The sequence below is a fragment of the Colletotrichum navitas genome (genome assembly GCF_030913465.1).
Source record: "Colletotrichum navitas strain CBS 125086 chromosome Unknown LY79scaffold_12, whole genome shotgun sequence".
Taxonomy (NCBI): Eukaryota; Fungi; Ascomycota; class Sordariomycetes; order Glomerellales; family Glomerellaceae; genus Colletotrichum; species Colletotrichum navitas.
Window position 1 is genome coordinate 678,695 of NW_026850558.1, and position 27,257 is coordinate 705,951.

The window sequence follows — 27,257 nt, forward strand, 5'->3', positions numbered from 1 at the left end:
CATCGACCAATACCCTCACGCCAGTACGCCCAGTGAGTGCTACATATGCTGCCCAAATGCGGGCACCTCGTAGCCCGACATGCTTTCTCAAGTCTTGTTCCCTGCCGGACCATGTACCGCTGAAAGTCCCTTTCATCTATCCCTCCCTCCGTCATGAGTCCGTCCGGTACCAGTCAAGGGTCGTCCTGCCGGATGTTGAGGTAGTTACGTCGCTCCGAGTCTCTTGCATATGATTTCCCGAGATTACACGTACGAAGAAGCTGCTAGCTTGGCTCCGATAAGTGGTCGATGTTTGGTTGGGCGAACTTGGCCAACGTTGCTCCTCATGGCCCTCTTTGATAGGTATCCTCAGGGGCCGCGGCGCCTGCCCGTCTGCCCGTTGACCCAAGAAGGCCCTTGCAATATGATAATCACTGATTGACACCACCATAGACATCATATATCAGGAAGAGAGGCCCGAGTCGGGCAAGCAAGCATCCAGGCTACTTAAGGGGTGGCGGGCTACGACACCTTGAGCCAGAGCTCTCCTGACTCTCTATCGCAATTATCTACTCCTCCGGTTATCTTGCCATTTCTCTCAAGTTCTCAAGTAACAAATCCACTTGCCCACCACCGTCACCCCACGGCCATCATCTTAGCTCAAGCCATACCGTCCTCATCCCACGAGGAACCCTGCCCTCCATCCTCGTGTCCCTGTTACCCCCAAAAACCAACAATCCAAGGTGAACCTATCAGTCCTCGAGCCACGAGCCACCCCGCGTTGGCCCCCTCTTGGTTACCTAGAACCCTCGCCTCGCTATCCTCATCACCCTTTGCTGCCGGCACCCCTCATCAGGCACTTGACCAATCCCGCTGAACGAACCCTCCCTAATAGGAAGTTCGAACAAGCCCCCTTCACTACCCTGACCTCTCACCAACCCTACATCCCACGCTTCACCCCACGTCGCCAGCGTCATCTATCCTCGACATGGCCCCAGTTGCAACGGGAGAGATTGCGCCAATGCATCTACCCGTCTACAAGTCAAGGTCTTCTCCCGTCACTGCCTCTGTCTTGCATGGCCCAAGGGATTTGCGATTGGTAAGTGCTGCTTCTTGGTATGAGTTGTGACGTGGAGAAGGCGGGCTTTGTTACACAATCCCCCACGTCGATCCCGTTGCATCCCGTTGCCTCGAGTCCCTCCGCCCCGCTTACGACATTGTTAAATCTAACGACGCCCACAGGAAACCAGAACGATCGAAGAACCAAGCGCTGGAGAGCTGCAGGTTGCCATCAAGCGCACCGGGATTTGCGGGTCCGACGTCAGCTATTACAAGAAGTTCGCCAACGGAGACCTCTGCGCCTGCCATCCGCTTTCTCTGGGCCATGAGTCCTCGGGCGAAGTCGTCGCCATCGGACCCCAGGTCACAGGCTTCAGGCTGGGGGACAGGGTCGCGCTCGAGGTTGGCGTCCCATGCGGCCAATGCACCATCTGCCGCAAGGGCAGGTACAATCTTTGCAAGAAGATGAGATTCAGGTCCAGCGCCAAAAGCGTCCCTCATTATCAAGGTACCCTGCAGGAACGCATCAATCACCCAGCGGCATGGTGCCACAAGATCCCAGACCACGTCTCTTACGAAGCAGCCGCGCTTCTCGAGCCCCTTTCTGTAGCGATACACGCTGTCAACAGGGCCACGCCCGAACCGGGATCCACGGCATTGGTCATCGGAGCAGGAACCGTCGGCCTTCTGACCGCAGCAATGGCTCGCCAGGCTGGCTGTGCACAAGTCACCATCACCGACATCGATGCCGGCCGGGTCAACTACGCAGTTGAGAAGGGCTTTGCTACCCACGGCCATGTCGTCAACAGCAACTCGGGCACGTCGACACCGGCTGACCCGGGAGTGATGACGCCCGCCAGCATCTTCTCGGTCCAGAGTGTCCAGAGCAAGTTCGACGGCGCCAAGTCGTTGGCCGCAGAGATCCTCGCCCTCACCAGGGTCCCAGAAGAGGTCGAGATGGATGGCGAGAACGATGGGGTCGACGTCACGTTCGAGTGCACCGGGAAGGAGGTGTGCATGCAGACGAGCCTATACGCCACCAGGCCCGGCGGTAAAGTCATCATGGTTGGCATGGGTACGCCCACCCAGACGCTCCCACTGTCCGTCGCACACCTGAGGGAGATCGACATCCTCGGTATCTTCCGGTATGCCAACACCTACCCGACGGGCGTCCGCCTCCTCTGTGCCAAGGGCAACAGCGGCCTCCCCTGTCTGGACGACATGGTCACCCACCGGTTCAAGGGCCTCCACAACGCCTCCAAGGCCTTTGAGCTGGCGAGCCGGACGTTTGACGACGAGGGGAAGCTGGTCCTCAAGGTCGTCATCGAGGCCTGAGCGGGAGGAGTGCATTTCTTTCGGGGCCCACCGTCTTGTCGCTGCAACCCCCCCTCGGAACCTGATGACTGATACCACATTAGACTCTTCCTTTCTCTTCTTTTATGGCGCTTCTCAGGGTTTCTCGAATTGGAACTATCCTAGCTATGAGTAAATGGGTTTAATAATTGGCCAGCCGGGCTGGTTACTGCGACGGGAGCGTGAGTAGGATCAGAAAGTGCTTATAGATCGTCTTTTCCTCGGATGTCAAGGCAAGAAAAGGCTCGGTATTCAGGCTCAAGGGATAGCTTGGAAATTGAAAACGTAGGATATTGAAGCAACAAGTTGAAATCTTTTTTTCTGATTGGCTCCATTGCCATGAAAAGAACGAACTGCTGAAGAGACGGATGCTGTCCAATGGATCGAAAATGATTCAATTCGTTGGAGCCGGCCTTTAGTTTTATAGGCTGGCTCCTCGTACGTATAGTCATGTCTACATTATCGTCCCCTAAACGCCTCTCCATGATAACAACCCCCCCACACCCAAGCGGTCAATGATGCGCATTGACGTTTTGGACGCAATCGCTGTTCGAATGCCGCACTTTACATCATGATGTCGCCTGCGCCCGGGAGATTGAAGCTGGAAGGACCGTAAGCCGTAAAATCAGCCGGCGCTGCTCCGCGAGTCCGACTTCGGGCGGTCTCAGCGATACCGAACTTCTTGCCCAGGTCCCGCATGCCGCTGATGCTCTGCATAAGGTCATTAAGACGCGATGTAATGGCCACATCGTTCTCCTCGCAGAGCACCTCCTTCTCGAAGGCGTCCACGTCAGAGGGAACAACGAGGTCTAGTCGGTTGACGAGGGCCTGAATCTGGCGAAGGATCGTGTGCGAGGGTGTCGTCTGCACACCGCCAGCGGAGGCGACGGCGGACTGCTCTAGGCCGGGGAGATATTCGGACGGCAAGTGCTCGAGGTAGGTGGTAATGAGGCGGATGCGGCCCTGCAGCATCTTGACGGCGTTCGCTTTGGCCGTCAAGGCGGCAACCATCTCCTCCTCCTCTGGCGACAGCTGAGCCTCGGCGATACTCTCTTCACCCGACTCGTCCGCCACGACGACGCGGCGTTTTCCTCCCGTCTCAACTAGCTGGACCTTGGGCTTGGCCGAGGTTTCTTTGGAGGACTCGATGGCGGTGGCATTGCCAGCGCCGCGGGCGACGTGGTCCATGCTGATCATCTCGGCTTCGCCTGTCTCGACCGTATAGGGTAGCTCGCGGAAGCGGAGCTTGAGCTTGGACTCGCCGTCGTCCATCTTCTTGTCCTCGCCATCGGCCTCGGCTGCGCGCGGGTCGTCGACCTCGTAGTTTGATTCATAGATGGACATGGGCAACTTGCCACCAACGGTATGGCTAAAAACTTCCTTTGGGTGGAAGCCTAGGAGCAGCGCAGACTCATTAAAATCGGAGAGGATCTGGTGGTGAATCGGGAGAATGGTGGGCGTCGGGCCATCAGTGGCGAGGAGGGTGTACCAGCCAACGAGGTCGAGGCTGCGGTCTTTGTGGACTGTCTTCACTTTGGAGGCTATCAGCGTGTCTGTACAAACGCCAAGACAGAAAATATGCACCTACTCTGTTCTAGCCTCGCCGTGAAGCGCTCAGAGTCCAGCAGGTAGCCGCCTTCGACCTCTGGTGCTTGCTTCGTGTGGCAGTCAAACGCATGCTCGATGGTAATCTCCCGACCGTTCTGTTGGCCAAGCAGGGCGCCGACAATGGGACCTGGCTGCGAGCGCAGGGTATGGCGAGTAATGTAATCGGAGATGGTGAGAAGTACAAGGGGGTGGAGGACAGCCTGGAGTTCCGAGGACTTCTGGCTCGACATGAGCGGGTTGACGCTGGAGGCTGCCATGTTCGGCGTTGCTCTGGCCGTCGCCGGGACTGTCGGTTGGCCTACCCGGATTTCGAGACCATGCGAGAAGAAGACGAAGAATAAGTGATTGTTTGTTGTGAGCAAATAAACTTTGTCGTTTCCGTGGGCATCTGTCGTCGTTTGCTCGTCGTTATCAAGGCAGATTGGAGTCGGAAATGGGGTGAAGCTGCCTGAAGGCTGCCCCGCGATGTGGGGATGTCAATGGAACGTACAGGTAGGAGCTACTGGGCCTGTCCTGGAAATAAGATTGAGGCTGATGAAGAGGCTCAGATAACGGGCAAGCCACCATTTCCTCCATTGGCTGCGTAGCCTGACCAATCACGTTTGTTTGGAGATAATAAGGAGCCAAGCTCCCCATTGGCTCTTTCTCTCCCCCCCCCCCCCCCTCTCTCTCTCTCTCTCTCTCTCTCTCTACCTATCTAGGTAGCTTAGTTTGAATCCGTTATCTATTGATTCTATGCTGGCATAAGAACATCGCTTCGTTCCAATGTTTTGCATACACCCCCAGATTTATCCTCTCTGTATACTGCACAGTCACTCTTACTCATTGTGATAAAGGTCTTAGTTATCCGAGATGGCTTGAAAGTGACAGATACTGCACACGGGACCAACTGTTTCTGTTCAGAGGCCCTCCCAGTAATTTTGCACGTGCTGCAGACAATCAACAACCGAATGTATCTTTCAATACTGGCCGGGATTTATGGGTAGGCGAGTGGGCGGCTGCACGACTGGGGCGTTCACCCCTGGTATCTCATGCAGCTTCCCTGCCAAGGGGCAATCTGCGTCTTGGTAGAGAGGAGAAGTGGCATTCGAGGTGCTTGTCACAGTGGGAAAGACGTTGTGAATCCGGTCTCTTTTTCCTGCCAGGCTAACCAAAGAAACCGTTGAAAGACAGACAGTGCAACACATTAGCGCCCTTCTCTCGACTTCTCTCTTTTATGTTCATGGTTTGGTACCGCTGCCGTGCCCAGTGTCCCCGTTATTCCAACATGTACGCTGCATACTCAGCGAGGCTATTGTTACCTAAGTAATTGGGGACAGGGTTCAAATATGGATGCTTGGTCGTCCCTGTCAGCTAGCCGTGTCTCTCAGTCTCCTCGATGCTGTATCCGCTGCCGCTGCCGCTCCCGCAATCTGGAGACACCGTCACACTTCCTCTTCCTAATCCCATCGACATGGAGAGCTCTAATCATCACTTTGGCATGTTTCCTCCAGCATTACCAGCAATCCCCACATCATACCCCCAACCTGTCACACCAGCGAAACGCGAGGATGACGATGTTCAATTCGTGTCTTCCAACCCTGTCAAAAAGAGGCGGATCGACTGTCATCAGGCCGCTCCGCAGTCGATCGCAAGCTCGCCGCACATGAGGCCGCCTGCACTATGTAGCCATGAGCCACCTCAGCCTGCCAAGCCGATTGCGCAGCCGGAAAGACGGGGGAGCACCGGTATGGTCGCCCCCACCCCCGCGACTCACATGCCGGACACAGACCCGATGCGAGGATGTTCCGTGCCGACTCCGGAAAGGTCTGGCTATCAGGAGACGTTTTGGACCGCACCGCGTACCGGCCCACAGAGCTCCCCGCCCGTGTCACCCAAAACACTCCCAGAGAACATCTTACCTCCCATGCTTCGGACTGATAACGCTCATGAGTCTGCAAATGGGCACCTGAATAGTAGCGTCGCGCCAGTTGCTGGATGGCCCGGACTGGTTCAGCCGACCGATACCACAAGCCATGCGTATCAGTCACCAGCAACGAGAGATCAAGGTACGCCAAGTCAAGTACAGCCAGAGATGCAGAATCACGCTGAGACTACAAAGGACATGGTGCCTGCCCATACGGCTCCATCGCCAGCCGGCGTCACTGATTCTGGAGAGGCCACAGCTGCTATCAACGCAGTACCAGTGTCAGGTGCAATGGTTACATCGCAGCAGCCAACCACTCTGGAGCCGACTCCGGGTCACTTTTGTACTGACACTGAGCCGAAGCATGCTGCGTCTGCTTCTCCACGTCACCATACAAGCGCCGTGTGTTCGAAGACCACCATCAGTCAATTCCAACCTCACACTCACCATTATACTTCTTCTTCAAGCCCTGTGGTTTTGGCTGCCCAGGTCGGACCTTATTATGGCGCATCCGAGACTCAGGCCGGTTCCTGTCGTGGGCGTCCTGCGTCGGGGGCGAAGGGCCCATGCCGGCAGTGTATAGAAGCGAAGATGAGGCAGCAAGCTGCCAACATGACTGCTGCCACGACCCTCCCATCCGCCCAAAAAGCGCAGTCGCTAAATCAGACCTCGGTTCCGTCATCCGCCATTCAACAGCCATGGGCTCACCTCCTAGGAGTCAATCCTTACCATACTGCGATGGCTGGAGCCATGTACGGTCCACTACTTCAGCAACCTCTGATGCCCGGTGCTACCGGTCCGTTTGCCGTCCCACCGCAGCAATCACATATGCCCCATGGAATTCCTACACACCAGGTAGGCGGCAACATGTATCATTTCGGATCTGTGTCGCCCATGCCGCAGACGCAGGCATATACCACGCAGCAGCCACCAGCGAAAGCGATTAAAGTAGCGACGGGAAACGTGAAGCCACAAACGGCTAGAATCCCCGACACGCAGCTCACAACGAAACACATTATCGTCGACGTCGCCGACACCTGCTTCAGCGTCTTCCCCTTTGCCGAGGTTGCAAAGCGGCACAACCAGCCGGAGCAGAAGGTCAGAGACATCTTCTCCGCCGTAATACAGGTGCCCTTGCTCCGCTGTCCCACTGACAAGAGGCGAGCCGGCAAGTTAGGCACCGCTCGGGTCAAGGAGTTTAACCAGGCGAAGAAGGAGGTCCAGGCACAGCAGGCCAACACGGGGCAGCTTCGGGAGGAGTCTCCGAGCCAGGCGGCGTACATGCCGTCTGCCTGGGATGTTGCGCAGTTCATGGGCCCAAGCGATATGCGGCCCGGCGGGCTTCCGCAGTATTCGGGGCCGTGGTGATGGTAAGCTCAATTTTTTAGAGGTCATTGTATTTCACAGCGTTGATTCTTCATTCTTCTGGCCATCTGGAGAGGTATTCTGAGTCTGTATCTATACCCCATATCGCAAAATATTTCAGCTTTGTCCACCATCAGACTACGGCCCGTTCTCCTCGTTACCTGAAGAGTGAGCGTCGCCTCCCCCGCCTGCTCCCGGCCATAGTACGTCACCGTACCTTTCCTCCCTCACCAGACTCGTGACAAAGTTCCTCTGCCGCGACGAGCGTGTGTGCTCGAGCATGGCGCGCCGGAGACGGCGCATACCTTCCTCGTCTCCACAGGCCTTGGCGCGTCTGTAGCCGATCATGAAGGTGGCGTGCTCTGCCTCGTGGAGCACGTGGTTCTGGCCGTAGTTGAGGGGTCGGTGGCACGCCGCGCAGCTGTCGTTGATGAAGGCCGGCTGCCATCGCTCGCCCTTGCACTGGGCGCCCGCGCCGCATTCTCTGAGGCGGGACCGCAGGACGTGGCCGCATGACATTGTGGTCTCTGTACCTTGGCACATGGTGGGGATCTGGCCGTCGTGTTGCCTGTGTCTGATCATGGATTTTCTGCCGCGCATAGCAGCTGAGTGTCTACTAGTAGTCGTTGTCATTCCTGTTAACTTTATTCTTCTGGTGTAGCAAGATCTTGGAAGCTGCTCGCAACTTCTTGTGGTGTTTTGGCACAAGACTTTCGCGTCAAAGGAGCCCATCGTGGCCATTGTGGCTTTTGTTCGATTGTGTTTGGAGACTCATTTGACCCGCGAGTGCTACTCTTTCATGGGCTGGATCAAATTGACCCAATCTCCCCTGTCAATGCACGGGATTCTAAACTCCCTCTCATCCCAGGCAGCGGCCTGTTTTACATCACAGATTATGTACCAAGTTTGCCATTCTTATTGGCATGCATAAATCACAGTCACATTTTATCTCAAAGACAATGCCCGCATTAAGCATTTACAAAACAGCGGATGCTATCATCCGCCGCCATCGCCCCTTATTAACCCGAACGTCAAGGAAAAGAGGAAGTGCTGATAAGCGGTTGCCCGTCAGCGAATAGAACCGCATACCGGACCCACCAGTCCAGTTCCGAGGATGTGAGATGTCCCAAACAATTGGACGACAGCGCGGATGGAGACAAACTGATATCGGACTGCAGAACCGCCGGCCCGCCGAGGCGGGAAGGGTGGACATATTTGCTAGAAGGCTTGTTTATCATGCACGATACGTAGGCACCCTCCTTGCAGCCTGTTTATCTGTGTAATGACGAGCCGCGTGTGAGGCCTTCTAGATCCATAGATCCCGTGTCGCGATCAGTAGAGGGTTTCTCGCTTGCCTTGAGGTTTGAGAGGGCGGCTTTGAGGAGGTGTGCTGGAAATCGACGACAACACCTCTTGCGCGTGGATAGAGACGGCATGTACCCGGAACGGAATTAATAAAGAGATTGAGTACATACCTCTAAATCCACAGATAGTGTGGAGAGAGAGAGAAAGGGAACATAGCAACCTTTCCAAGACCCAGATAATAGGGACTCGTGATAGGCGTTTCTCGTGTGGGTGACTTTGTTTTCATATGCTGTGACACCATCTTTCACTAGGAGCACGGAGAAAACCCGCCAAGTACCTAATAAGACTCCTCCCGAGGTTATCGATGACGAAGGTGTCAAGAACAGAGGATAGAACTAGCTCTTGAGGCTGTATTCCCTTTCCTGGTCTCAATGAGCTCTGTCGGAATTCCCGGACGCACCACGATCGCTGACTTCTGTCAAAGAACCATTCTCATCAGCTTCATTTGCCTTTTCCTTCCATTAGTAATACTCGAAACGGGGCAGTATGGAATACAACGCTGACGTACGTAAGATTTACAATGCCCTGACCGGCCTCGGTGGTTTTGGTCAAGTCGGCTCGACCGTCGCAGCATGCGCCATTCGTCACTCTCCTTCTCATCACAGTTATCGCGGCCTGATTCTCGCCCTTGTCGTGCCCAAGATTGCTATCCTTATTAACGGCAGGACGTACGCGCTGTACAGTGGCAGGCCCCTCAACTTCCACCTTAAGTTAAATTATGCCTCCTTCAGGGCCCAAACAACGTCTCTATCCCTTTTGATCAATTCCTCCAGAGGAAGTAAGCCAGGCAATCTCTAAACAGAGCAAATGGCACTTTCGTCATTGAAACCGGCGCGATCCTCGGTATCAGCTCCTCCTGTATCTGAATTATCCAGGGCGCTATTATGGCGACCTACGTTCACGAGTCGCAAAAGGGGCGTGCCATTGCCACCTTCTGTATCATCCTTCTTCTGCGCCAGCATGCTCTACCCGTACCAGCAGAACAGCATTAATGGCATGACGTTCAACATCCGCACCCGCTCCCTCAAAGGCGCGCTGTACTGGATGGCCCAGTTGTTTAGCGCCCTTCTCATCAGCCTCCTGATCGATCTGCTCATGTTCGAGCGGCCCGGCCGCTCCCGCCTCGGCTAGGTGCTCCTATTTGTCACCGGCATGGCCAGATGGGACGGCGGATATCGTTTCTAGGAATGCAGGACGCACGGCACGCGCAAGGTCTCGTATAAGATATCGAATATGCCCAGTGATACATCTCGATGGAGCCCGTATTCTTGTACATTTTCTACGGCGCCCACGACTTGCTGTTCCAGTCGTACTGCTACTGGCTCATGGGTACAAAGTCCAACTGCACGTAGAGGGCTGCGTTTCTCATGGGCGCCATGGCCTGGAGGATCAACACATACGAGTGCTATGGCGCAGCTTGCCATGAACTGGGGCCTCAGCAGTTGGTTCTTGTGTTGGAGACGGTGTGGGCTGTGACCAAAAGTACCAGTGCCTTGGAGGAGGCTGGCGCCGCAGTACCCAGTGAGAAGGCCGACGAGAAAATGGTTAAGGGCTTGTAAGGAATGGGGGGTATGATATAATACATCCATTTAAGCCTGGGCGAATCCGCTTTTGCGCTGATAACAAGCACACACTTGTTTCCGTTACATTGCTCACTGAGACGCCGCTGTGGCAAACTGATACCTCAGTTTTGATAGATAGGATGATGAAAACGGGCATGAGGTCGGGCCTTGAGAACCTAGCTCCATTCTCCAACTCACCATAGCCCAATCGTGATGGCCAGTTGAGAAAGTAACTCTTGGCTTTGTGTGCAACTCACGTAGACACCGTTGACACATTAAACTTCTACATTTTTGTAAGAAAAACGGGCCAGGTGACTAACCGTCCTTTGGTGGATACCTGGATACTACCAGGATGACGTGTCGGACACACGTGAGGCAACAAAGTAGCAGCACTTCGGTATATATACTCCGTAGGCCACGAACAGTTCTGCGATTTCGAGATGGAGGCAGACGCCGTGAGAGAATGGAAGCTGATGTGTTCCTGGCTTTCTGCTTCCAATAGGTTTGAGGAAATTTTCGACGAGATAAAATTGTAGCAAGTGAGACTACGCTCTGCCCTAGGCAGGACACTGATGCAGTGGGCGGTACAGGATTAGAAGGCGTCGTCGGGAGACGGGAATCGGAGATCCACTCGAGGACCGGACACCCGCAGCGATCTTATCGATAAGCCCGGGCCGCGTCTCTGTCCAGAAAGAGTTTAGTGAGGGGCACCGCCCCACCAAAAAATTCCTCCTCACCGATGGGGTCCGGCAGGCGGCACTGGTAATAGTGACTGTCTCACTCGGCGGGCTTGTTTGTAAAGATATAACGCTTTATGATATCCTGAAACCCCGAGACCAGGCTTTGAACCATCAGCGTTATAACCAGACTCAAAATGGGCAAAAAGAGAGAAAGAGACGAGGCTAAGCCGGCCGAGGATGTGAAGATGGCCGACGACAGCTCTGACGATGAGGTGAGGGTTAGAAAACGCCCGTCTTCCATCACGCCTCGCTCACACAGTCCAGGACTTTGATGTCGTCAATGTCGACTTTGAGTGGTTTAACTTTGACCCCGAGATCGACTTCCAGGGCACCAAGACGCTCCTGCGCCAACTGCTGGACGTCGACTCCACGCTCTTCAACATCTCAGGCCTCGCAGATCTCATCCTGTCGCAACCCACAATCGGGTCGACCGTCAAGGTCGACGGCAAGGAGAACGATGCTTACGCCCTCATGACGGCGCTTAACATCAAGGAGCACAGCCAGAAGCCCGAGATGGCGGAGCTCGCCAAGTACATCGTCGAAAAGGCCCAGACCAACGACGCCCTGGCCCCGATCCCCCAGATCATCAACAGCGGCGCCCAGGTCGGCCTCATCATCTCCGAGAGGCTCATCAACATGCCCTCCGAGATCGCGCCGCCCATGTACCGCATGCTGATCGACGAGATCGAGGCCGCCGTCGAGGACAAGGAGCCCTACGAGTTCTCGCACTACCTGATCCTCTCAAAGGCGTACCAGGAGATCGAGTCGACGCTCACCGAGACGGAGAGGAAGGGCAAGAAGGCCAAGGCCGACACTTCCATGTGGCACTTCCATCCCGAGGACGAGGTGTTTGTGAAGCACGCAACGGCTCACGGCTCGTTCCATTTCACCAACGAGGAGAAGGCGGTGGCGGACAGCAAGCGTGCTTTCTCGGAGATGGGTGTCAAGTCGCACGGCTACCTGATCCTGATCGAGGCCGGCAAGTGGGAGGGCGCGGTCAAGGCGGTAGAGCAGTACTTGAGCCCGCCTCAATAGAATCAATAACGATGCATCATTTTGAGCAATTTTCCTCTTCTTCTCCTTCATATTTCTGTTCTCCTCTTAAGTCTACTCTACTGGCTCTAGTCTTTGCATAAGATACTCGACCTCGACTTCCTTGGTCAAGGGTATCACAAAGTCTTTGTACATGGCGACCACGGCGTCGGCGTCAATCTTGGCCTGGTTCTCGGGGCCGGCTCCGATAGAAGGGTCGGTGCCGTAGGTAAGCACCTTGAGGCGGAGGCGCTCGAGAACCTTCTTTTCGACGGCGGCGTTGGTGATGGCGTCGGCGATGCCCTCGCGGTCCTCACCCTTGATGAGCTTGGTGTACTTTTCCGGGTCCGACTGGAACTTGGATTCGGCGACGAACTTTCCAAAGTGTATCCTGCGCGACAGGGCCTGCAGGCAAGCAATATCGCAAGTGGCGGAGGAGCCGTAGTTCTCCTGGGACTCGCCTCGGTCTTCGTGGCCGAAATCGGGGCAGAGGGCGGGGAGGAGCTTGTCGACGTAGAAGTCCTTGATCTTGCTATTGACGTTGACGTCGTTGGGGTGCAGGATGCGCGGGTAGTGCAATGGCTTGAGAATCTGCTTTTGGACTGCCTCGGGGAAGAAGGGATACTCGTCTGGCGAGTCATAGCGGCGGATAATGGACTGCAGCTTCTCCTGTTCGCGTAGGTACCAGTCCATGAAGCTCAGGTCGCTATTGGGGATGTCGAGTGCGCCGGGCACGTAAATCGTTTGGTTGCGCGGGAACTGTGCTCGCTCGATCAGATGAAAGGTAATAGTGTCCTCCAAACGGCTAGTTGCGCATTGTTGTCAGTGGGTTTTGTCGGGACGTAAACACTTTGAATGTCTTGGAAAGGAGCGACTAACATCAGCTGGTATCGAATGCGGGACAAATCCAAGGCCTTGGATGGGTCCGATAAGTCGATGAGAGAGTCCATTTCGTCATCAATCGATTGATAGACCAACGGGGAATCGTAGACCTGACCTTGAGAGTTGATCTGGTGCGAAACAAGGGATTGGGCCTCTGGCTGGAGGGACATACGCATTCGGGAAATGGTGTAGGTATGTCGTCGAGTGACGAAAACTATGGGGGTGGGAGGAGAGACGCTGCAGCCGAGGCCGATGACGCTCCAGTTCAGTGGGAGAAGTAAAAAGGGGGGAGGGGAAAGTTCCGACTATTACGCCGCAAGGCTACTACTACCGGTAATATCGTGCGCTGGACCTGCATGTATACTACACTAAACCTAGGTCCCTAAGGTAGTAGGTATACGGCGGGATGGCTCCAGCGGGCACAATCAGTGGGCCCTACCATCTTTTGTAGAGGCACGCACCGAAGCGGTCTCGCACTTTCTTTGCCATTGTGTTCCCGTGCTCATGGCGTGCGACGTGCCGGCGTGCAGGGAGTTGTCGGGTTTTTTTTTAGCGCATCACCCAGACACAAGTGCAGTACATACTGACCCCAACCGGGGCCCTTGCCGGGGTCAGTGAGGTGTGGATACGTATCTGATTCTCTACCGAGACAAACAAAACTTGACCTTGTCGAAGCACAACCTGGAGCTGTTCCACCATTGTAAGCTTCGATTTTCTCTCCTTTCTCCCCGGTCCTCCTCCCCGTCCCCCCTTGTGCTACTCGTCGTCGCGCGTATCGAACCGAAGAAACATACGTACGTACGCATGGCCGCCTCGGATAACGACCAGTATGGCTTTCACGACGATGCCGGAGACGATCAGTCGGTCCTGTCAGTAAGTCACGCTCGCCACTCGCGTGACCTGCTGTTGCTTTCCATCGTGACCCGGAGACTGACTAGACTGCGTTGCTCGTAGACGCGTGGCATCGAGGCCTTTGGGCGCAAGGTCACCACGACAGCAAGCCAATTGATAGCACCTCTCTCCGATCAAGGGAACACCAATCATCACCACCATTATCATGGCGCCCTGGCCGAAGTCCACAAGCAGCTGCGCCGGCCGACCATCCAGCGCAGCATGTTCTCCATGGCTAAGACAACGCCTACAGACATGGTCCGCTCCAAGCTGTCCACGAACGAGATCCAGCATCGCGCCCTGACCTACTTGCCCGACGAGTTGCTGGCCAACATCCCCGACGGTGACAACTCTTACTCCCTATTCCAAGGCTTCAAGGCAAGCTTTCCCGACCTGACCGAAGAGGGCAGAAAGCATCGACGACGGATATCGAGAGGTAGGAAGCTGCTGGAGGATGCAGAGCACATTCCCGGCACACCGCAGGCGCTGCAGAACCTCAAGAAGGATAAGGCCTCGATGATGCACGAGTTAGAGATGCTGGGCGTTCGCAAAATATGGCAAGCAGCGAGATTCGCGATATTGACAACAAGATTGCCAATCTGCATGGCATGCGACGCATCATCCTCGACAGGCTCGCAAATCTGGAGCAGGACGAGACACTACTGGAACATGACCGTGAGCGCAGAACCACGTGGGATCGTCCTGTGGCCTGTATGATGCTGACCCGTGCTAGTTATGGACGTCGAAGCCAGACTGGAAGAGGCCCAAGATCTCGTCGACGAAGCCGAATCTGTCGCGATAAACACACCCACCAAGACCGAGGAAGACCTGGCCGGCGACCAGGACGAAGCCGGGTTCATGTCACAATCCGTCTACGAGAAACTTCCAACGGCAGCTGGCACACCTGCTGGTACGCCAGCGTCTAAGGCTAAGAAGAGGGTGGTCCGCCGGAAGTCAATGCCGATATTGCACGAGCATTTTGAGGCCGGCACCGCCATCAGGGAAATCCGCGCACACCAGGACACGATTACGGCTCTCGATTTCGACGCACCTTTCGGAACAATGGTTACGTCGGCCATGGATGACTCGATCAAAGTATGGGATCTCAATGCTGGGCGATGTATCGGCTCATTGGACGGACACACGGCTTCGGTTCGCGCACTGCAAGTGGATGACAACTTCCTCGCCACCGGAGGCATGGATGCTACGATCCGACTTTGGGACTTGAGCAAGGCGCATTATGACCCACACGGCAGCCAGTACGGAAGGGACGAGGACGAGGACGGTATTGCATTCGAAAATCCCGATGACGGCCCCGTTGAGCCTCCCGAAGGAAGCATGAGAGACTGTCACCTTTACACCTTGCAATCCCACGTCGACGAAATCACGGCCCTCCACTTCAGAAACGACATACTCGTTTCCGGCTCGGCAGACAAGACCCTGCGACAGTGGGATCTCGAGAAGGGCCGCTGCGTCCAGACTCTGGATGTCATGTGGGCGGCGGCACAGGCTTCCGCATCCCTCGGCAGCGAGAGCTCCTGGAGGCAGACAAATCGAGCGCCCGCACAACAGGCTGACTTCATCGGAGCTCTTCAAGTATTCGAGACTGCTCTTGCATGCGGTACTGCTGATGGCATGGTTCGCTTGTGGGATTTGCGAAGCGGACAGGTCCATCGGAGCTTAGTCGGACACACGGGGCCCGTGACGTGTTTGCAATTCGACGACGTCCATCTCGTTACTGGCAGTATGGACAGAAGTATTAGAGTGAGTTAAGGGCTCTCAACCGTGTTCACCGCATCTGCTGACCGTTCATAGATTTGGGATCTCCGTACAGGATCCATCTATGATGCTTACGCGTATGACAATGCCGTTACAAGTATGATGTTTGACGAGCGGAGGATCGTTAGCGCTGCCGGCGAGGACGTAGTGAAAGTGTACGATAAGGTGGAAGGCCGCCAATGGGACTGTGGCGCGGGTATCTCCGAGGCCGAGGAGGGCAAGACGCCCGCCATCGTAGAGCGGGTACGTGTAAAGGACGGCTACCTGGTCGAGGGGCGGCAGGATGGAATTATAGGAGTATGGACATGTTAGAGTATACAGAACCCTTTTCAGCACAGAACAAATCAACGCGATTATGACAACAGGCCAAAGTTTGAGAGGAGCGTCAGGTTTGTGGCGAGTCTGTCAACAAAGCCTGTGAATGTGTTCTGGCCCTCAACACGCTACCAGATAGTGAACGATGCTCCTATTCTGACCTCTCTCACATTGCTACTAAACATAAGCTTGTTCCATCCCAACTGATCACCAACCGGCTGCTTGCCCGGCTATCATCCAATCTCACATGGGCGGTAACCATCAGACGAAGCGGCCCCACCTGGCGACTCCAACTTTTTGCCAATCACTTGAACGAGAGTCTACCTCGCCACTTACAAACAGGTATTCAATCACACTACACCCCAACTACACATGGCTACGGGGAGCCACAGCCCGTCAGAACAGGACGCCGGCACGTCAAAGGTGACAGGTGAAGCCCCCAGGCCGCCGTCAAATAAAATGCCCGGCCTAGACGACCCCGCGTTCACCGAAGAATGCGTCAGGGCAACGGCCTCGATACACACGGACGCTCACCACCATCTCAATGCCCTTCCCAGGAACCTCGTACAACAGCAGCTTCCAGAGGATGAAAATTACGGCCTTAAGCCCCTAGGCCCAGAGGTCCTCAAATCGCTCGAGGATCTGGCGCTCGACGTCTTGACAGTGCACGCGTCGGAAGACGCACCCTCGCCACAGGACGGCGTCCGTCTCCTCCGCCGCCTAGACGGGGAAATCGAGAGGACGTACCGTCGGTTCTACAATTTCGTGTACGCGGATCTGCCGTACTGCTGGAGGCAGCTGTACACTGACTTGAGCCTGCTGAAGTTCTCGTGTCTCGTGTTCTTGAGGGAGTGGCAGAGGACGGCCGGCGGCGGCGGCGACGGCGAGGTGGACGGCGACGAGAAGCTGCTGGACGAGTTAATCGCGGTACTCGACAGGGCCCTCGTGCTCGCCGGTGGAGCGGGCGTCGCCCGCGGGAGGAAGACAATCTCCGAGCTGCTCACCCGCCTCGAGGATGACTGCACACTCGCGCCCGGGCCGAGGCCTCGTCTGCCGGCCGCGTTCCCGACGTCACGACCCTTCACACCGCCCGTCACGCGCCCGATCCGCGTCATCGACGGTATGTCCATGGCGGCGTTCCAGTCCTACCTGGATAGCCCGCCGGCTGCGGACCTCGGCCCGGAGCCGCTGGTCCTGACGTCGCTGCTGACGGGCTGGCCGGCGCTCTCCATGAGACCGTGGAGCTCGCCGGGGTATCTCCTCTCGAGGACGCACGCCGGGCGAAGGCTCGTCCCGGTGGAGGTAGGCCGTAGCTACGTCGATGAGGGGTGGACACAGGAACTCGTCCCGTTCCGGGAGTTGCTATCGCGCATCGTTGCGTCTTCGTCTTCTGGCCCGCCGGCCCCTTCGTCGGCCCAAGACGAGGCGAGCGCCAACGGACGAACGGCGGGGACGACGTACCTCGCCCAGCATGAGCTCTTCTCCCAGCTCCCCCACCTCCGGAACGACATCCTCACCCCGGACCACTGCTTCACCGCCCCGCCGCCGCACCCGCTCGGCCCGTCCGCGGACAAGCCGGAGCTCGAGCTGCCCCTAGTGAACGCCTGGTTCGGCCCGGCGGGCACCATCACTCCGCTCCACACGGACGGGTACCATAACCTGCTCTGCCAGGTCGTCGGCGCCAAGTACGTGAGGCTGTACGCGCCGCACGATTCCGAAGCCTTGTGCCCGCGAGGCGTCGACGATGACGATGACGACGACGACGCTCTCGCCGAAGAAGGGGGCGAGGGGCCAGGCGAGCATGGTGTGAAGGGGGTCGGAGAGGGGGAGGGTACGAGGAGGAAGGTGGATATGAGCAATACAAGCGCATTCGACGTCGGCGCCGTGGAGGGCTGGGACCCGGACCCGGAGGGCCGCGACGCCATCGAGCTCGAGGAGTTCCGCGGGTTGCGGCACTGGGACTGCGTGCTCGAGGCCGGCGACGTACTGTATATCCCCATCGGCTGGTGGCACTACGTCCGCAGCCTGAGCGTGAGCTTCAGCGTGAGCTTCTGGTGGAACGGGGACCAGTACGTCGGGCCGGGAGGACGATCTCCTGCGTGACGAGGGCCATCTCCCCGCACCGTTCTGTCTTTTCTTTTCATCATCGCGGTGCCAGAACAGATACCCCAGCCGTAGATGGCATGGCCACACAATCAGCGCAATCATATTTCATGTATTGTTTCTCTCACATCACAGTCATGGAAAAGAACAGGCGGGATCAGCTCCCACTCGCCATTGCCGCCGCCGCTTCATCTGCCTCGGCACTCTCCGCCGTCCCCTGCGCCTGACGCCGCGCCTTGGCTCCGGCCTTGAGCTTCTCCCACTTTTCACGGTACTTCTCCAGCGTCCGCGCCATGCTCCTGTTCTCCTTCTCCAGCGCCTCCATGCGCTGTATCGCCATGGCCATCTGCTCCTCCAACTCTTTATTTCGTACTCGCAGTACGGCATCGCCACTCGCCGATACTGGTCCACCAAGTGTAGCAGAGGTAGGCGACCCAGGTCGCCTTAGCCGAATGCTCTCCGCCAGTGCGAGACTCGAGTTCTGCGCGGTAGCCTCAAAGGCGTGTAGGCGTTTGCTCAGCTTGTCAAGCATGTCCTTAAGCCCTTTGTTCTCAAGGTACAGCTCCTCGACGGTGTTGGACAGGTGCTGCTCTGAGCGGGACGGCTTACCACCGACACGGCGCCTCGTGCTGGGGGACATGGGTGCGGAAGGCGTCTCGCGGGCATCGACGAAATCATCGTCGTCGTCGTTGTCGATGAAGCTGTCTCCGCCGTGGAGCGAGGCCTCGAGGCGGCGCTTCTCCTTGTCTGCGAAGTTGAGGATGTTGGCGTACGAGACAGTGTGCCCGCTCGTCGGGACGACGTAAAATGAGTCATTGGGGTTGTTGGCTGATATAGCGCGGAGGGTCGCGCGGGAGTAGATTTTGGATAAGTCCGGCTCGGCGGGAGCTGCAGGGGATTTGAGCCGGTTACGCTTGTTCGGTGATGGCTCCGACGTCTCGGGGGATTCCGGGGTGGAGGGGGTTTCTTCCGTGATCAGAGGCAGACCGGCGAAGGCCAGTGGTGCAGAGAGGCGGTTAATGATACTGCCAAAGGTACTGTAGAAGCGGGAGTATCCATCATCACTGGGCGGCGATGCAGCTTCTTCCGGCTTTTTAGATTCGGCTTCTCTCCGCGAGGATTCGGGGTTGCCTGTTGGCGGTATCCATCCTGGCTTGCCAGATTGGTCGAGGACAGTTTGCATCTTGGCTCTCGATTCGTCTCGTCGTGTCTGAACTTCCATGTTCCCTGGGGCTTGGTCGTTCGTGACACTCGGCGGAATCGGCTGGCCGCGGTTTCTGCTCGATCGGATGCCACGCGCGGAAGCGAGGTTGCTTGCGATCGACGAGGTCATCTCACGGCTGGGGTAACGACGCTGCTGCGAAAGAGACGGTACGGTTTTCGCGGTAGCGGCCGCGCTGCTCGCAGACTGCGCTGAACCTGCCTTCGATCTCGCGTATTCGGGGGAGGATACATCGCTTGCGTCGGAAGCTTGTGATTCTTGCTTCTCGTCGATGACATCGGTGGCCTGGCTCGCGCGGCGGTCGAAAGGTACTTTAAGGAGCTCAGAGAGACGCTGATGGTGCTCCTCAAGAAGTTTGAGTGTGCGAAGTGCTTCAATACTCGTGGTCACGCGAGCAGCGTTGGCGAACTCGCCGGCAGCGAGCGCATGTTCGTTGATGGCGACTGTGGTCTCGGACTGATGCGTTGCGTTGGAGGCGGCTCTGGCGTGATCGTGCGCCTGGCGAAGAACTGTCAGAAGGATGTCCGTACGCGACGTGCCCACGAAGGAATCAATACCTTGATCAGTGACGACTCATCCATGTTTGGAACCGTAGTAGGAGGGCTGTCGATGACGGTTCAGGGGACGATGTCGGACCCCGATAGGCGTGTGGTGTTGTCCCGCAGGCGTGGATGCAGTCCTTCCTTGCGAATCGCGCATCCGCCACACACCAAATTCAAAACGGCGGCACGGAGGCGGAGGGCAGGTTCCGACGTAAAAACGGAGGTGGTTGAACGAAGAGGCCTTGAATGTTCGGTGGTCGGTGTGATTGATGGTTGGTGGACAGTGGTTGGTGGCTGCGATCGCGGAGGGTTCCCCAGAATCGTTAAACGCTCTCCCCTGCTGGCCGGATGACAGGCAGGATGACAGGCAGGTAGGAGCAGCGCAGGACCACGCGGCAAGAATGCTGGGAGGTTGTTGGATGGGCCCTGGGGTAACCTGCAGTGGTTGGAGTACGTAAGCAGCCTCCGTCCTAGCGGTTGTTACCGTCACTCCTTGAGGGAACACCCAACCGACGTCACTAAACAATCATTTCATAGCAAAGCTCTTGGAGTCAATTCCGGCGGGTGATAGGGTTATGATGCAGTCAGGCTGGTGACAGTAACAAAGGCCATTAGACTGAGCACAAGAGGAGCTCTCATATCTCAAACAACAAACATATGCATGTCGATTGTATCAATGGTTGGCCATCCCTAGCAGACAGCAAACCTTCGAAGCCGACACGCCGTGTGTAAGCCGAGGTGTGAGGCAAGACCGCAAGGATGACGGCAAGTGGCAGAACCCAAGACACCACTGTTAACCACCTACCTTCGGTAGAAATGCCCCGAATGACGAACGGAGGGGGGTGCGTGCCAAAGGTTCCCCTCCCCTCAAAACTGGCGCCTCATCCTTCGTGAACTCTCCCTCCCGCAGTGTGGGGCGAGGGAATAGGGTTGTCCGGTCCTATTGTAAACAATGTATCATCGCCCTAGAGACCACTAACCTATCGCTAGCTGTTCCAAGACACCAGTCGCTGACATTGGTATGGATTCACCAAGCCAGCAGCTGATCCGACCGGGAAACCCAAGGCCACGGGGATTCCTGATCGGGCCAGCCATCGAAACTTTGTTACGGAATCCCTAGCTGCAAATCTGTCAGACGTGCATGCACCGCATCGCCAGGAGAGAAAAAAATGGGATGGAAAGGTTGTCGCTTCCCGGCCAGCCGTCGGGGTTGCTGAGTGTTTACTGGTCTTGTGGCCGAACCACGCATGCGGTAACACTCAGGCAACCTGGTTTGGAGAAAGCTGGCTGCTTCCAAGGCACTACTAGTCTTTGAAAAGAAGTGTACCTCATCCTGTTAGAGAAACCATCCATCACAAACTCATTTGGTGTTGATGTATTCGCGATTCGTACCTACCCATGTAACCGAAGACTGGCTGACTGGCTATCTGACTGATTCGTCTTGATGGCGGCCAAGGGGGGGATTTTCAGCCCTTTGCTGTCGCGAGGTGGCGGAATGTTGGAATTGCGCAGCCGCAACAGATCCACCGTCCGGAAATGTGTCGTTCGTGGAACAAAAATAGCAGCATCGTTCTCGAGTCACGGGTGGCGGCGGGCTGGAAACAAGTAATAATGGGACAATATCGGTACTACAACCCTCGTCATGGAGAGTAACGTTTAATTGGCGAGTGCAACAATGTGACTTTTGATCGACCACATCTCTCCGAGGACCTTGTCGTTATGCGAAGAGAAATATTGACTGGCTGGCGTACCATACTTATCCAGGTATCGACCTCATACGACAGACAGTGTTGGTGTTTCCGTTCCACGCGGGGCGGTAGCCCACTAACAAAAATAGGTACTAAAGTACCTGTACCTGCCTCTCCTCCCTTCCCCACCTCATTACCCCCCTTTTAAGCCAAGACTCTTTAGCCAGGCCCAGGCATTTAGCTCGCCCCCCCCCAGAAGGAGAGGATAATAAGAGGGAGAAAAAAAAAGTGACCTTGATGATGACGCTCACCTCACCACAGGAAGAGACGCACGCGGGTTGGCTGAGCTGGACAAGCCAAGGCGGGACCAGCAAGCTGGGCAGTTCGTCACTGACGATATGTGTAGGTGCCTACCTATTTGGTCATAGTTTGCACCTTCCTTCCTAAATTGACGAAAGTGGTCTGGAGCTCTTGCCGATCCGAAATTTCTCTTAGAAGGTCCTCAGTTCCGGGTTGTTGCTGCGACGCATTTGCATCTTTGCACCTTTTTCCGGCATTGCACCACCTCACAAGCACAAAACAACATCGAATAGAGGTTTGCGTTGTACTGCGATACGCCCAAGCAACAGGAGAAGACACGCCGCCCCCCTGCCGTATTGTCCAGAGGACATTACAAAACATTGCTTATCTTACTGATACCTGTCTCTTCGACCTTTAATTTCGATTTCCAAACCCTCGATTCCCTGCACCCGCGGAATATGATTATCGTGCCCACTATTCACATCCAATACGCGTATTCGCTCTGAAAGCTTGAACCAGCCAGCCGATCAGACGGTACGAACACCGCCCGCTCGTAACAAATTACGATTCCCGACCCTTGGAACTGAACTCATGGACGCCGCCAGCGAAAGCGGAGGTGGCCTGAGCAAGCTGTTACCAAAAGCTATCGGGGCCAAACGGCGCCGCAGAAAGCAAGAAGCCCGGGAAGACGACGCCGCAGCAGCAACGGCGGCAATGCTGTTAGGGGTCAAGGGGGAAGATGTCACGGCTCCAGCTGACACGCCCGAACCACTGAGAGGCGACAGCGCCAGTTACATGTCCGCCAGGCGCGACAGCGGCTCCTACGTTCACGACACAGACAGCTTCTCCAACAAGGACAGCTCGACAGGGTTTCCCGACTACGACTACGACCACTACCTTGAGCACGGCCACGAAGCCGTCGACGAAACCAGCACCGAGGCTACCAGTACGGTGACACTCGGCGAATCCGAGGTCGAACAGTAAGTTTCTCCGGTTTCTTGTTCGTCTGTTCCTGTTCCTCCCAAGTTTGCATTTCTTGGCTTGCTTTGGCTTGCCTTGGCTTGCCTTGTTCGATGCCTGCCCCAAAACATACACTCGCATCGCGGATGTCAGCCTCTGCACCTCGGCCCTTTTGCCTGCATGCGTCCAAGCGTCCCTGTTCCGTGCTTATGCGCTCTCACCACATCACCACCTCACATAGCCACGTCTTTGTAGTGGCGCATCACTGAAAATCCGTCACCCGCATCTATATCGAATGGCAAGGCGCGCATCGAACAGCTACGGAACTCGGATCCAATCCATTAGATAGCCTCCCGCCGACGTTGTCCCCTGTTCAAGCACATTGTCATACCTCATCATCAGTGGAAGAGAAGGCGGCAGTAAGACAGAGAAAAACCGCAAGCGGGGATTGGTGTCCTCAGGAGCTGCCATCTTTGGTCTCCTGGCCTCCCCCCATTCCCCGTCTGGGGGTGATTGGGGCTAGCACTAGAGAACGAACTCCTTTCTAGTCTCAGCTCCCCCTCATCCACTCTGCGGCAATCGACGTACGACGGCTGCCGGGGCTCCTTCAGCGCACATTTGGTCTCTGGTCCTGGCTTAGTGTCCCCTGACAGGAGTGTTCCACCCCAAGCGAGTGCGTCGTGGAACAGGGTCGTCCTTGTCTTCATCATCACCTCTCTCCCACTTCGTTTCGTCTACTCTTCATGTAACCTCAACTGGACTGTCTCTAACCTCGCACATTTCTCCCTCTATTTAGATCTTCCTTTCGGCCAAATGCCATTTCTACCCATCCTTCGCAAATAGGTTATTTGACCACTTCTTCCCCAATCGTTCAGGCAACTCATTTGCCTGAACCCCAACCACAGATACTGGACGGCCAACTCCCTGAGATCGCCTCGGCGCGATCCACCGCTAATAACTCAGCCAAGAGGACACAATCGGTCGAGTCAACAAATTCGTCTCTGCGCTCCAAGCGCAGTTTCACGAGCCTTGTTCCGCCCAAGAAAAATATTACGAGGTCGCCCTCCCCTGTTGGTCGTCTCAAGGGTGTTTTTTCAAAGTCCAAGAAGACCCCCAGTGCAGCTACGAGCCCCGAGCGGAGTGTGGGCAGTGACGACACCACCGACGACGGCCGAGACACGCGCAGGACTAGAGACCGAGGCAGAGCTTTTGCGTCTGCCTCCACCTCTGACCTCATCTCCTCGACCGTACTCACAAAGAAGCCGTCTTTAGACAGGCCGTCTACGCCACAGCCGAATACGACAGACGATGTGGGTGCACCCCGCGTAAAGTCGACATCCCATTCCCCCGAGCGACGCCGCTCCAGGGCCTCGACAACCACCACCCGCATCGATACTTCCTTTGTACCTCAAACCCCGCCCAACCCCGACACGAACACACCGGTCATCGTCAATACACCCCCGACGCCGACCGATCACAGCGCACCGTTCAGCCAATCTCCGCCGGGACCACCACCGAAACCCACCGTCGAGGCTCCCACTGCCTCAGGCAACACGAATGGTGGTTCTTTCACGGGTAATATGATTGCTCATCGCAGAGGTAGATCAGGATCCGGCAGTATAGGACCCAGCAAGCTGTCCAATATCACCCTCGCACCTCTGACGCCAACCCCGGAGAACAGCACCCCGAGCAACCCCGGCACTCCATCCGGCGCCGGCTTCTTTTCTTCCGTCTTCTCGGCTGCTCAAAACGCCGCGACCTCACTCTCGAGCACCATCCAGAATACCGGCATTGGGCCACCTCCTTCCAAGAACAAAAACATCGCGAAACCCCCCGAAATTAAGATCGACGGGGAACCCGAAGTCGAGCCCCCACCTCCATCCACGACAGGTTCAACCATGGACAAGGAACCTGCCGTCAAGACCATCGGCTCAGGCGAGCTAAGCCTCAGCCAGCTGGGGATAACGGACACAGGTAGCGCCTCCGGAACTCCCATCACCGCCAAGTTCCCCGAACCGGCCGATGCGCGTGTTAGAAGTGATTCGGCCCCAACTGATGCTGCATACGCGGCTGCCACTCGCGATCTCGGAGTAGACGACGGCAGACAGGTCACCAGACCACAATCGCTGTACGAGCCGGGCAGCGGTGGAGATCGCACCCCTCCTCAAGGCAGCATCCACGAAGATCGAATCTCTGGCGTGCAGCGGAGTGGAAGTATTCGCAGCGCTATTGGACGCCATCGCAAGCGAGGAAGTTCAGCTGTGTCGGGAGGTACGGCTACTACTATTGGCGCTGCCATTGCTGCGGCTAACGCGTCTGTCGCTCATCCTCAAGCAAGCGCGAGCGTGCCGAAGCTTACCGGATTCGCCGTTGCGAGCAAGAAACGCAACCGTGATTTCCATACACTGTTCAAGAGCGTGCCTGACGACGATTACCTCATCGAAGACTATAGCTGTGCGTTGCAGCGAGAAATTTTAGCGCACGGCCGCCTGTATGTATCCGAAGGACACTTATGCTTCAGCAGCAACATTCTCGGGTGGTCGACTACGCTTGTTATGAGCTTTGACGAGATAGTGAGCGTTGAAAAGCGAAGCACGGCCCTGGTCTTCAAGAATGGACTCATGATCTCGACTCTGCATGCCAAGCACATCTTTGCCAGTTTCACGAGTCGAGACTCGACCTACGACCTCATTGTCAACATCTGGAAACTTGGTCATCCTACCCTGCGAAGCTCGCTGAACGGTGTGCAGCTTGAGGGCACGGGTGGTGACAAAACGGAGAAGGTTGATGGCAATGACGCTGTAGTAGCCGAAATTGATGATGGTAGCTTGTCAGGCACCGACGGAGACAGCGAGTCTGGCGATGACGACGACGTCTATGACGAAGACGACGATGCTGATGATCTCCAAGACGTTACGCAACTGTCGGAGGTGAACGCCGAGCCGGAAGGGGGCAAGACTGTGTCTCGCAAGGTCTCTGGTGCAGGTGCCAATAGCGCCGTGGCCGACGTTGTTAAGGACGCTGTTGGTGTCCCCTCCGGCGGCGATGACTTCCCCGGCCCCGCTGCACACGCTCCGACGGACTGCGGTGATGCGGACACTCATTACGAGAGAATTGTTGGAGACGACGTCATTCCAGCGCCTCTGGGCAAGGTTTACAACCTGCTCTTCGGCCCTGCCTCAGTCACTTGGATGACGAAGTGGCTGACTGTCGAGGCGAAATGCACAGAGTTGCAGATGGAAGACAAAAAGGGACTAACCCTCGAGAACAGGTCACGCTACTTCACCTACATCAAGCCCCTTAATGGCGCAATTGGCCCCAAGCAGACCAAGTGTCTTGTGACAGAAACGCTGGACAACCTTGACTTCGAGAAGGCCATCAACTTCAGTATTACCACCCAAACACCTGACGTGCCGAGCGGCAACATCTTCAGCGTAAAGACGAAATACTGTCTGACGTGGGCGGAGAACAACTCGACCAGAGTTCAGTCCAACTGTACCATAGAGTGGACAGGCAAGAGTTGGTTGAAAGGTATGTGCCGAGAACCAAGTCTTGACAGAGGGCCAAACTAACTTGACGAAGGGCCTATCGAAAAAGGTGCGAACGATGGCCAGATCCAGTACTGCAAAGACTTGTTTGCCAGCCTGAAGTCGGCCGTTTCGTCAAAAGCCCGCAGTGGTGGTACGGGTGCTGGTCCAGGCCAGAAGGTCAAGAAGAAGGGCAAGAAGAGCAAGGCAGCGGGCTCATCGACGGACGCTGAGGATGAGCAAGTCAGGCTCAAAAACACCCCCAAGAAGGATTGGGGTCCGTTAGAGCCCGTACGGGGTATTCTGGAGCCGATCCTTGATGTCACCAAACCGCTCATGGCGGGCAACATGATGTATGGTCTGTTGGCTGGCTTGCTCATTGCAACGTGGTTCGGGTTTGGACTTCCAGGCAGGCAGGCATCTGGAGACATGCGTATGTACGGCTACCCGGACCGCCTTGCCGCATATGACGAGATGTGGAGACGTGAGGAGAGTGAGCTCTGGGAGTGGCTTGAAGAAAGAGTCGGTTTGGAGCGACTGCACGAAGGCCAGTTGCCCACTCGCAAGAGGGCAATCGAGCCAAGTACGGTGGAGGAGAGGATCAGAGAAGACCGTATGGGCGAACGGGAGATCGAGGAAGCGATCAGGGTTACGGAGGAGAAGTTGAAGGTGTTGAAAGACGTCATGGATAAGAAGAAGCCCTTGGCCGGTTGAGGAAATACCCCAGGAACGGGATGCGAGAGGAACAAATGCAGCAAGTCAGGTATGACACCACACAACGTGTCTCTTTGTTCTTTTTTTGTTTTATTTCGTTATCGTGTAGCATATTCAGTAGCGATGCCAACGAGCAATCAGGGCTTTGGGTAGATTAAGCATCAGCAAAACCAAATACACTGACGGGTTCTCTTCAAGTCGCCCTGCGCCCACAATAGGACAATAGTCCTAGCCCCTTATTCTTCCTCAAGACTGTTCTGCCTACTCTTTCTGTTCTGCCGCTTTGAAAATTCTAGCAAGCACACCGCAGACCTTCCCCTTCGCCATCGACGACCGCATATTTCCCAACCTCCTTCTCTGCCATC

The 27,257-nt window shown here is 56.1% G+C and overlaps 10 protein-coding genes across 10 annotated transcripts; 6 read left to right on the forward strand and 4 right to left on the reverse strand.

Annotated features, from left to right (window-relative positions):
- Positions 1 to 967: 967 nt before the first annotated feature.
- Positions 968 to 2,373, forward strand: LY79DRAFT_588136 (alcohol dehydrogenase GroES-like domain-containing protein; the record flags this gene model as incomplete). Its single annotated transcript, XM_060560875.1, has 2 exons — positions 968 to 1,078; positions 1,222 to 2,373. 2 exons carry the CDS (start codon positions 968 to 970, stop codon positions 2,371 to 2,373), a joined length of 1,263 nt encoding a protein of 420 aa, XP_060417350.1.
- Positions 2,374 to 2,664: 291 nt separating this feature from the next.
- Positions 2,665 to 4,489, reverse strand: LY79DRAFT_65479 (signalosome subunit). The gene is made up of 2 exons (XM_060562657.1): positions 3,980 to 4,489; positions 2,665 to 3,923 (listed from the first exon to the last, which is right to left on the reverse strand). The coding sequence occupies exons 1-2, from the start codon at positions 4,254 to 4,256 to the stop codon at positions 2,956 to 2,958; spliced, it is 1,245 nt and encodes a 414-aa protein (XP_060417351.1). The 5' UTR covers positions 4,257 to 4,489; the 3' UTR covers positions 2,665 to 2,955.
- A 963-nt stretch (positions 4,490 to 5,452) lies between these two features.
- LY79DRAFT_509640 (uncharacterized protein) lies at positions 5,453 to 7,273 on the forward strand (the record flags this gene model as incomplete). The annotated part of the gene is made up of 3 exons (XM_060554077.1): positions 5,453 to 5,954; positions 6,013 to 6,047; positions 6,101 to 7,273. 3 exons carry the CDS (start codon positions 5,453 to 5,455, stop codon positions 7,271 to 7,273), a joined length of 1,710 nt encoding a protein of 569 aa, XP_060417352.1.
- A 135-nt stretch (positions 7,274 to 7,408) lies between these two features.
- Positions 7,409 to 7,789, reverse strand: LY79DRAFT_667469 (uncharacterized protein; the record flags this gene model as incomplete). Its single annotated transcript, XM_060563383.1, has 1 exon — positions 7,409 to 7,789. The coding sequence occupies one exon, from the start codon at positions 7,787 to 7,789 to the stop codon at positions 7,409 to 7,411; it is 381 nt and encodes a 126-aa protein (XP_060417353.1).
- Positions 7,790 to 10,648: 2,859 nt separating this feature from the next.
- On the forward strand, positions 10,649 to 12,008 carry LY79DRAFT_65552 (p21-C-terminal region-binding protein-domain-containing protein). Its single transcript, XM_060562669.1, has 2 exons — positions 10,649 to 11,155; positions 11,202 to 12,008. The coding sequence occupies exons 1-2, from the start codon at positions 11,072 to 11,074 to the stop codon at positions 11,970 to 11,972; spliced, it is 855 nt and encodes a 284-aa protein (XP_060417354.1). The 5' UTR covers positions 10,649 to 11,071; the 3' UTR covers positions 11,973 to 12,008.
- Positions 12,009 to 12,044: 36 nt separating this feature from the next.
- Positions 12,045 to 12,919, reverse strand: LY79DRAFT_588141 (chorismate mutase; the record flags this gene model as incomplete). The annotated part of the gene is made up of 2 exons (XM_060560876.1): positions 12,045 to 12,774; positions 12,849 to 12,919. The coding sequence occupies 2 exons, from the start codon at positions 12,917 to 12,919 to the stop codon at positions 12,045 to 12,047; spliced, it is 801 nt and encodes a 266-aa protein (XP_060417355.1).
- A 515-nt stretch (positions 12,920 to 13,434) lies between these two features.
- LY79DRAFT_544892 (WD domain-containing protein) lies at positions 13,435 to 15,960 on the forward strand. Its single transcript, XM_060557141.1, has 5 exons — positions 13,435 to 13,724; positions 13,806 to 14,285; positions 14,312 to 14,417; positions 14,476 to 15,506; positions 15,558 to 15,960. The coding sequence occupies exons 1-5, from the start codon at positions 13,656 to 13,658 to the stop codon at positions 15,831 to 15,833; spliced, it is 1,962 nt and encodes a 653-aa protein (XP_060417356.1). The 5' UTR covers positions 13,435 to 13,655; the 3' UTR covers positions 15,834 to 15,960.
- A 248-nt stretch (positions 15,961 to 16,208) lies between these two features.
- LY79DRAFT_588144 (JmjC domain-containing protein) lies at positions 16,209 to 17,939 on the forward strand (the record flags this gene model as incomplete). Its single annotated transcript, XM_060560878.1, has 1 exon — positions 16,209 to 17,939. The coding sequence occupies one exon, from the start codon at positions 16,209 to 16,211 to the stop codon at positions 17,937 to 17,939; it is 1,731 nt and encodes a 576-aa protein (XP_060417357.1).
- A 157-nt stretch (positions 17,940 to 18,096) lies between these two features.
- On the reverse strand, positions 18,097 to 21,103 carry LY79DRAFT_588143 (uncharacterized protein; the record flags this gene model as incomplete). The annotated part of the gene is made up of 2 exons (XM_060560877.1): positions 18,097 to 19,670; positions 21,100 to 21,103. The coding sequence occupies 2 exons, from the start codon at positions 21,101 to 21,103 to the stop codon at positions 18,097 to 18,099; spliced, it is 1,578 nt and encodes a 525-aa protein (XP_060417358.1).
- An 822-nt stretch (positions 21,104 to 21,925) lies between these two features.
- On the forward strand, positions 21,926 to 27,089 carry LY79DRAFT_544904 (GRAM domain-containing protein). Its single transcript, XM_060557142.1, has 3 exons — positions 21,926 to 22,671; positions 23,448 to 26,182; positions 26,234 to 27,089. The coding sequence occupies exons 1-3, from the start codon at positions 22,283 to 22,285 to the stop codon at positions 26,890 to 26,892; spliced, it is 3,783 nt and encodes a 1,260-aa protein (XP_060417359.1). The 5' UTR covers positions 21,926 to 22,282; the 3' UTR covers positions 26,893 to 27,089.
- Positions 27,090 to 27,257: the final 168 nt, after the last annotated feature.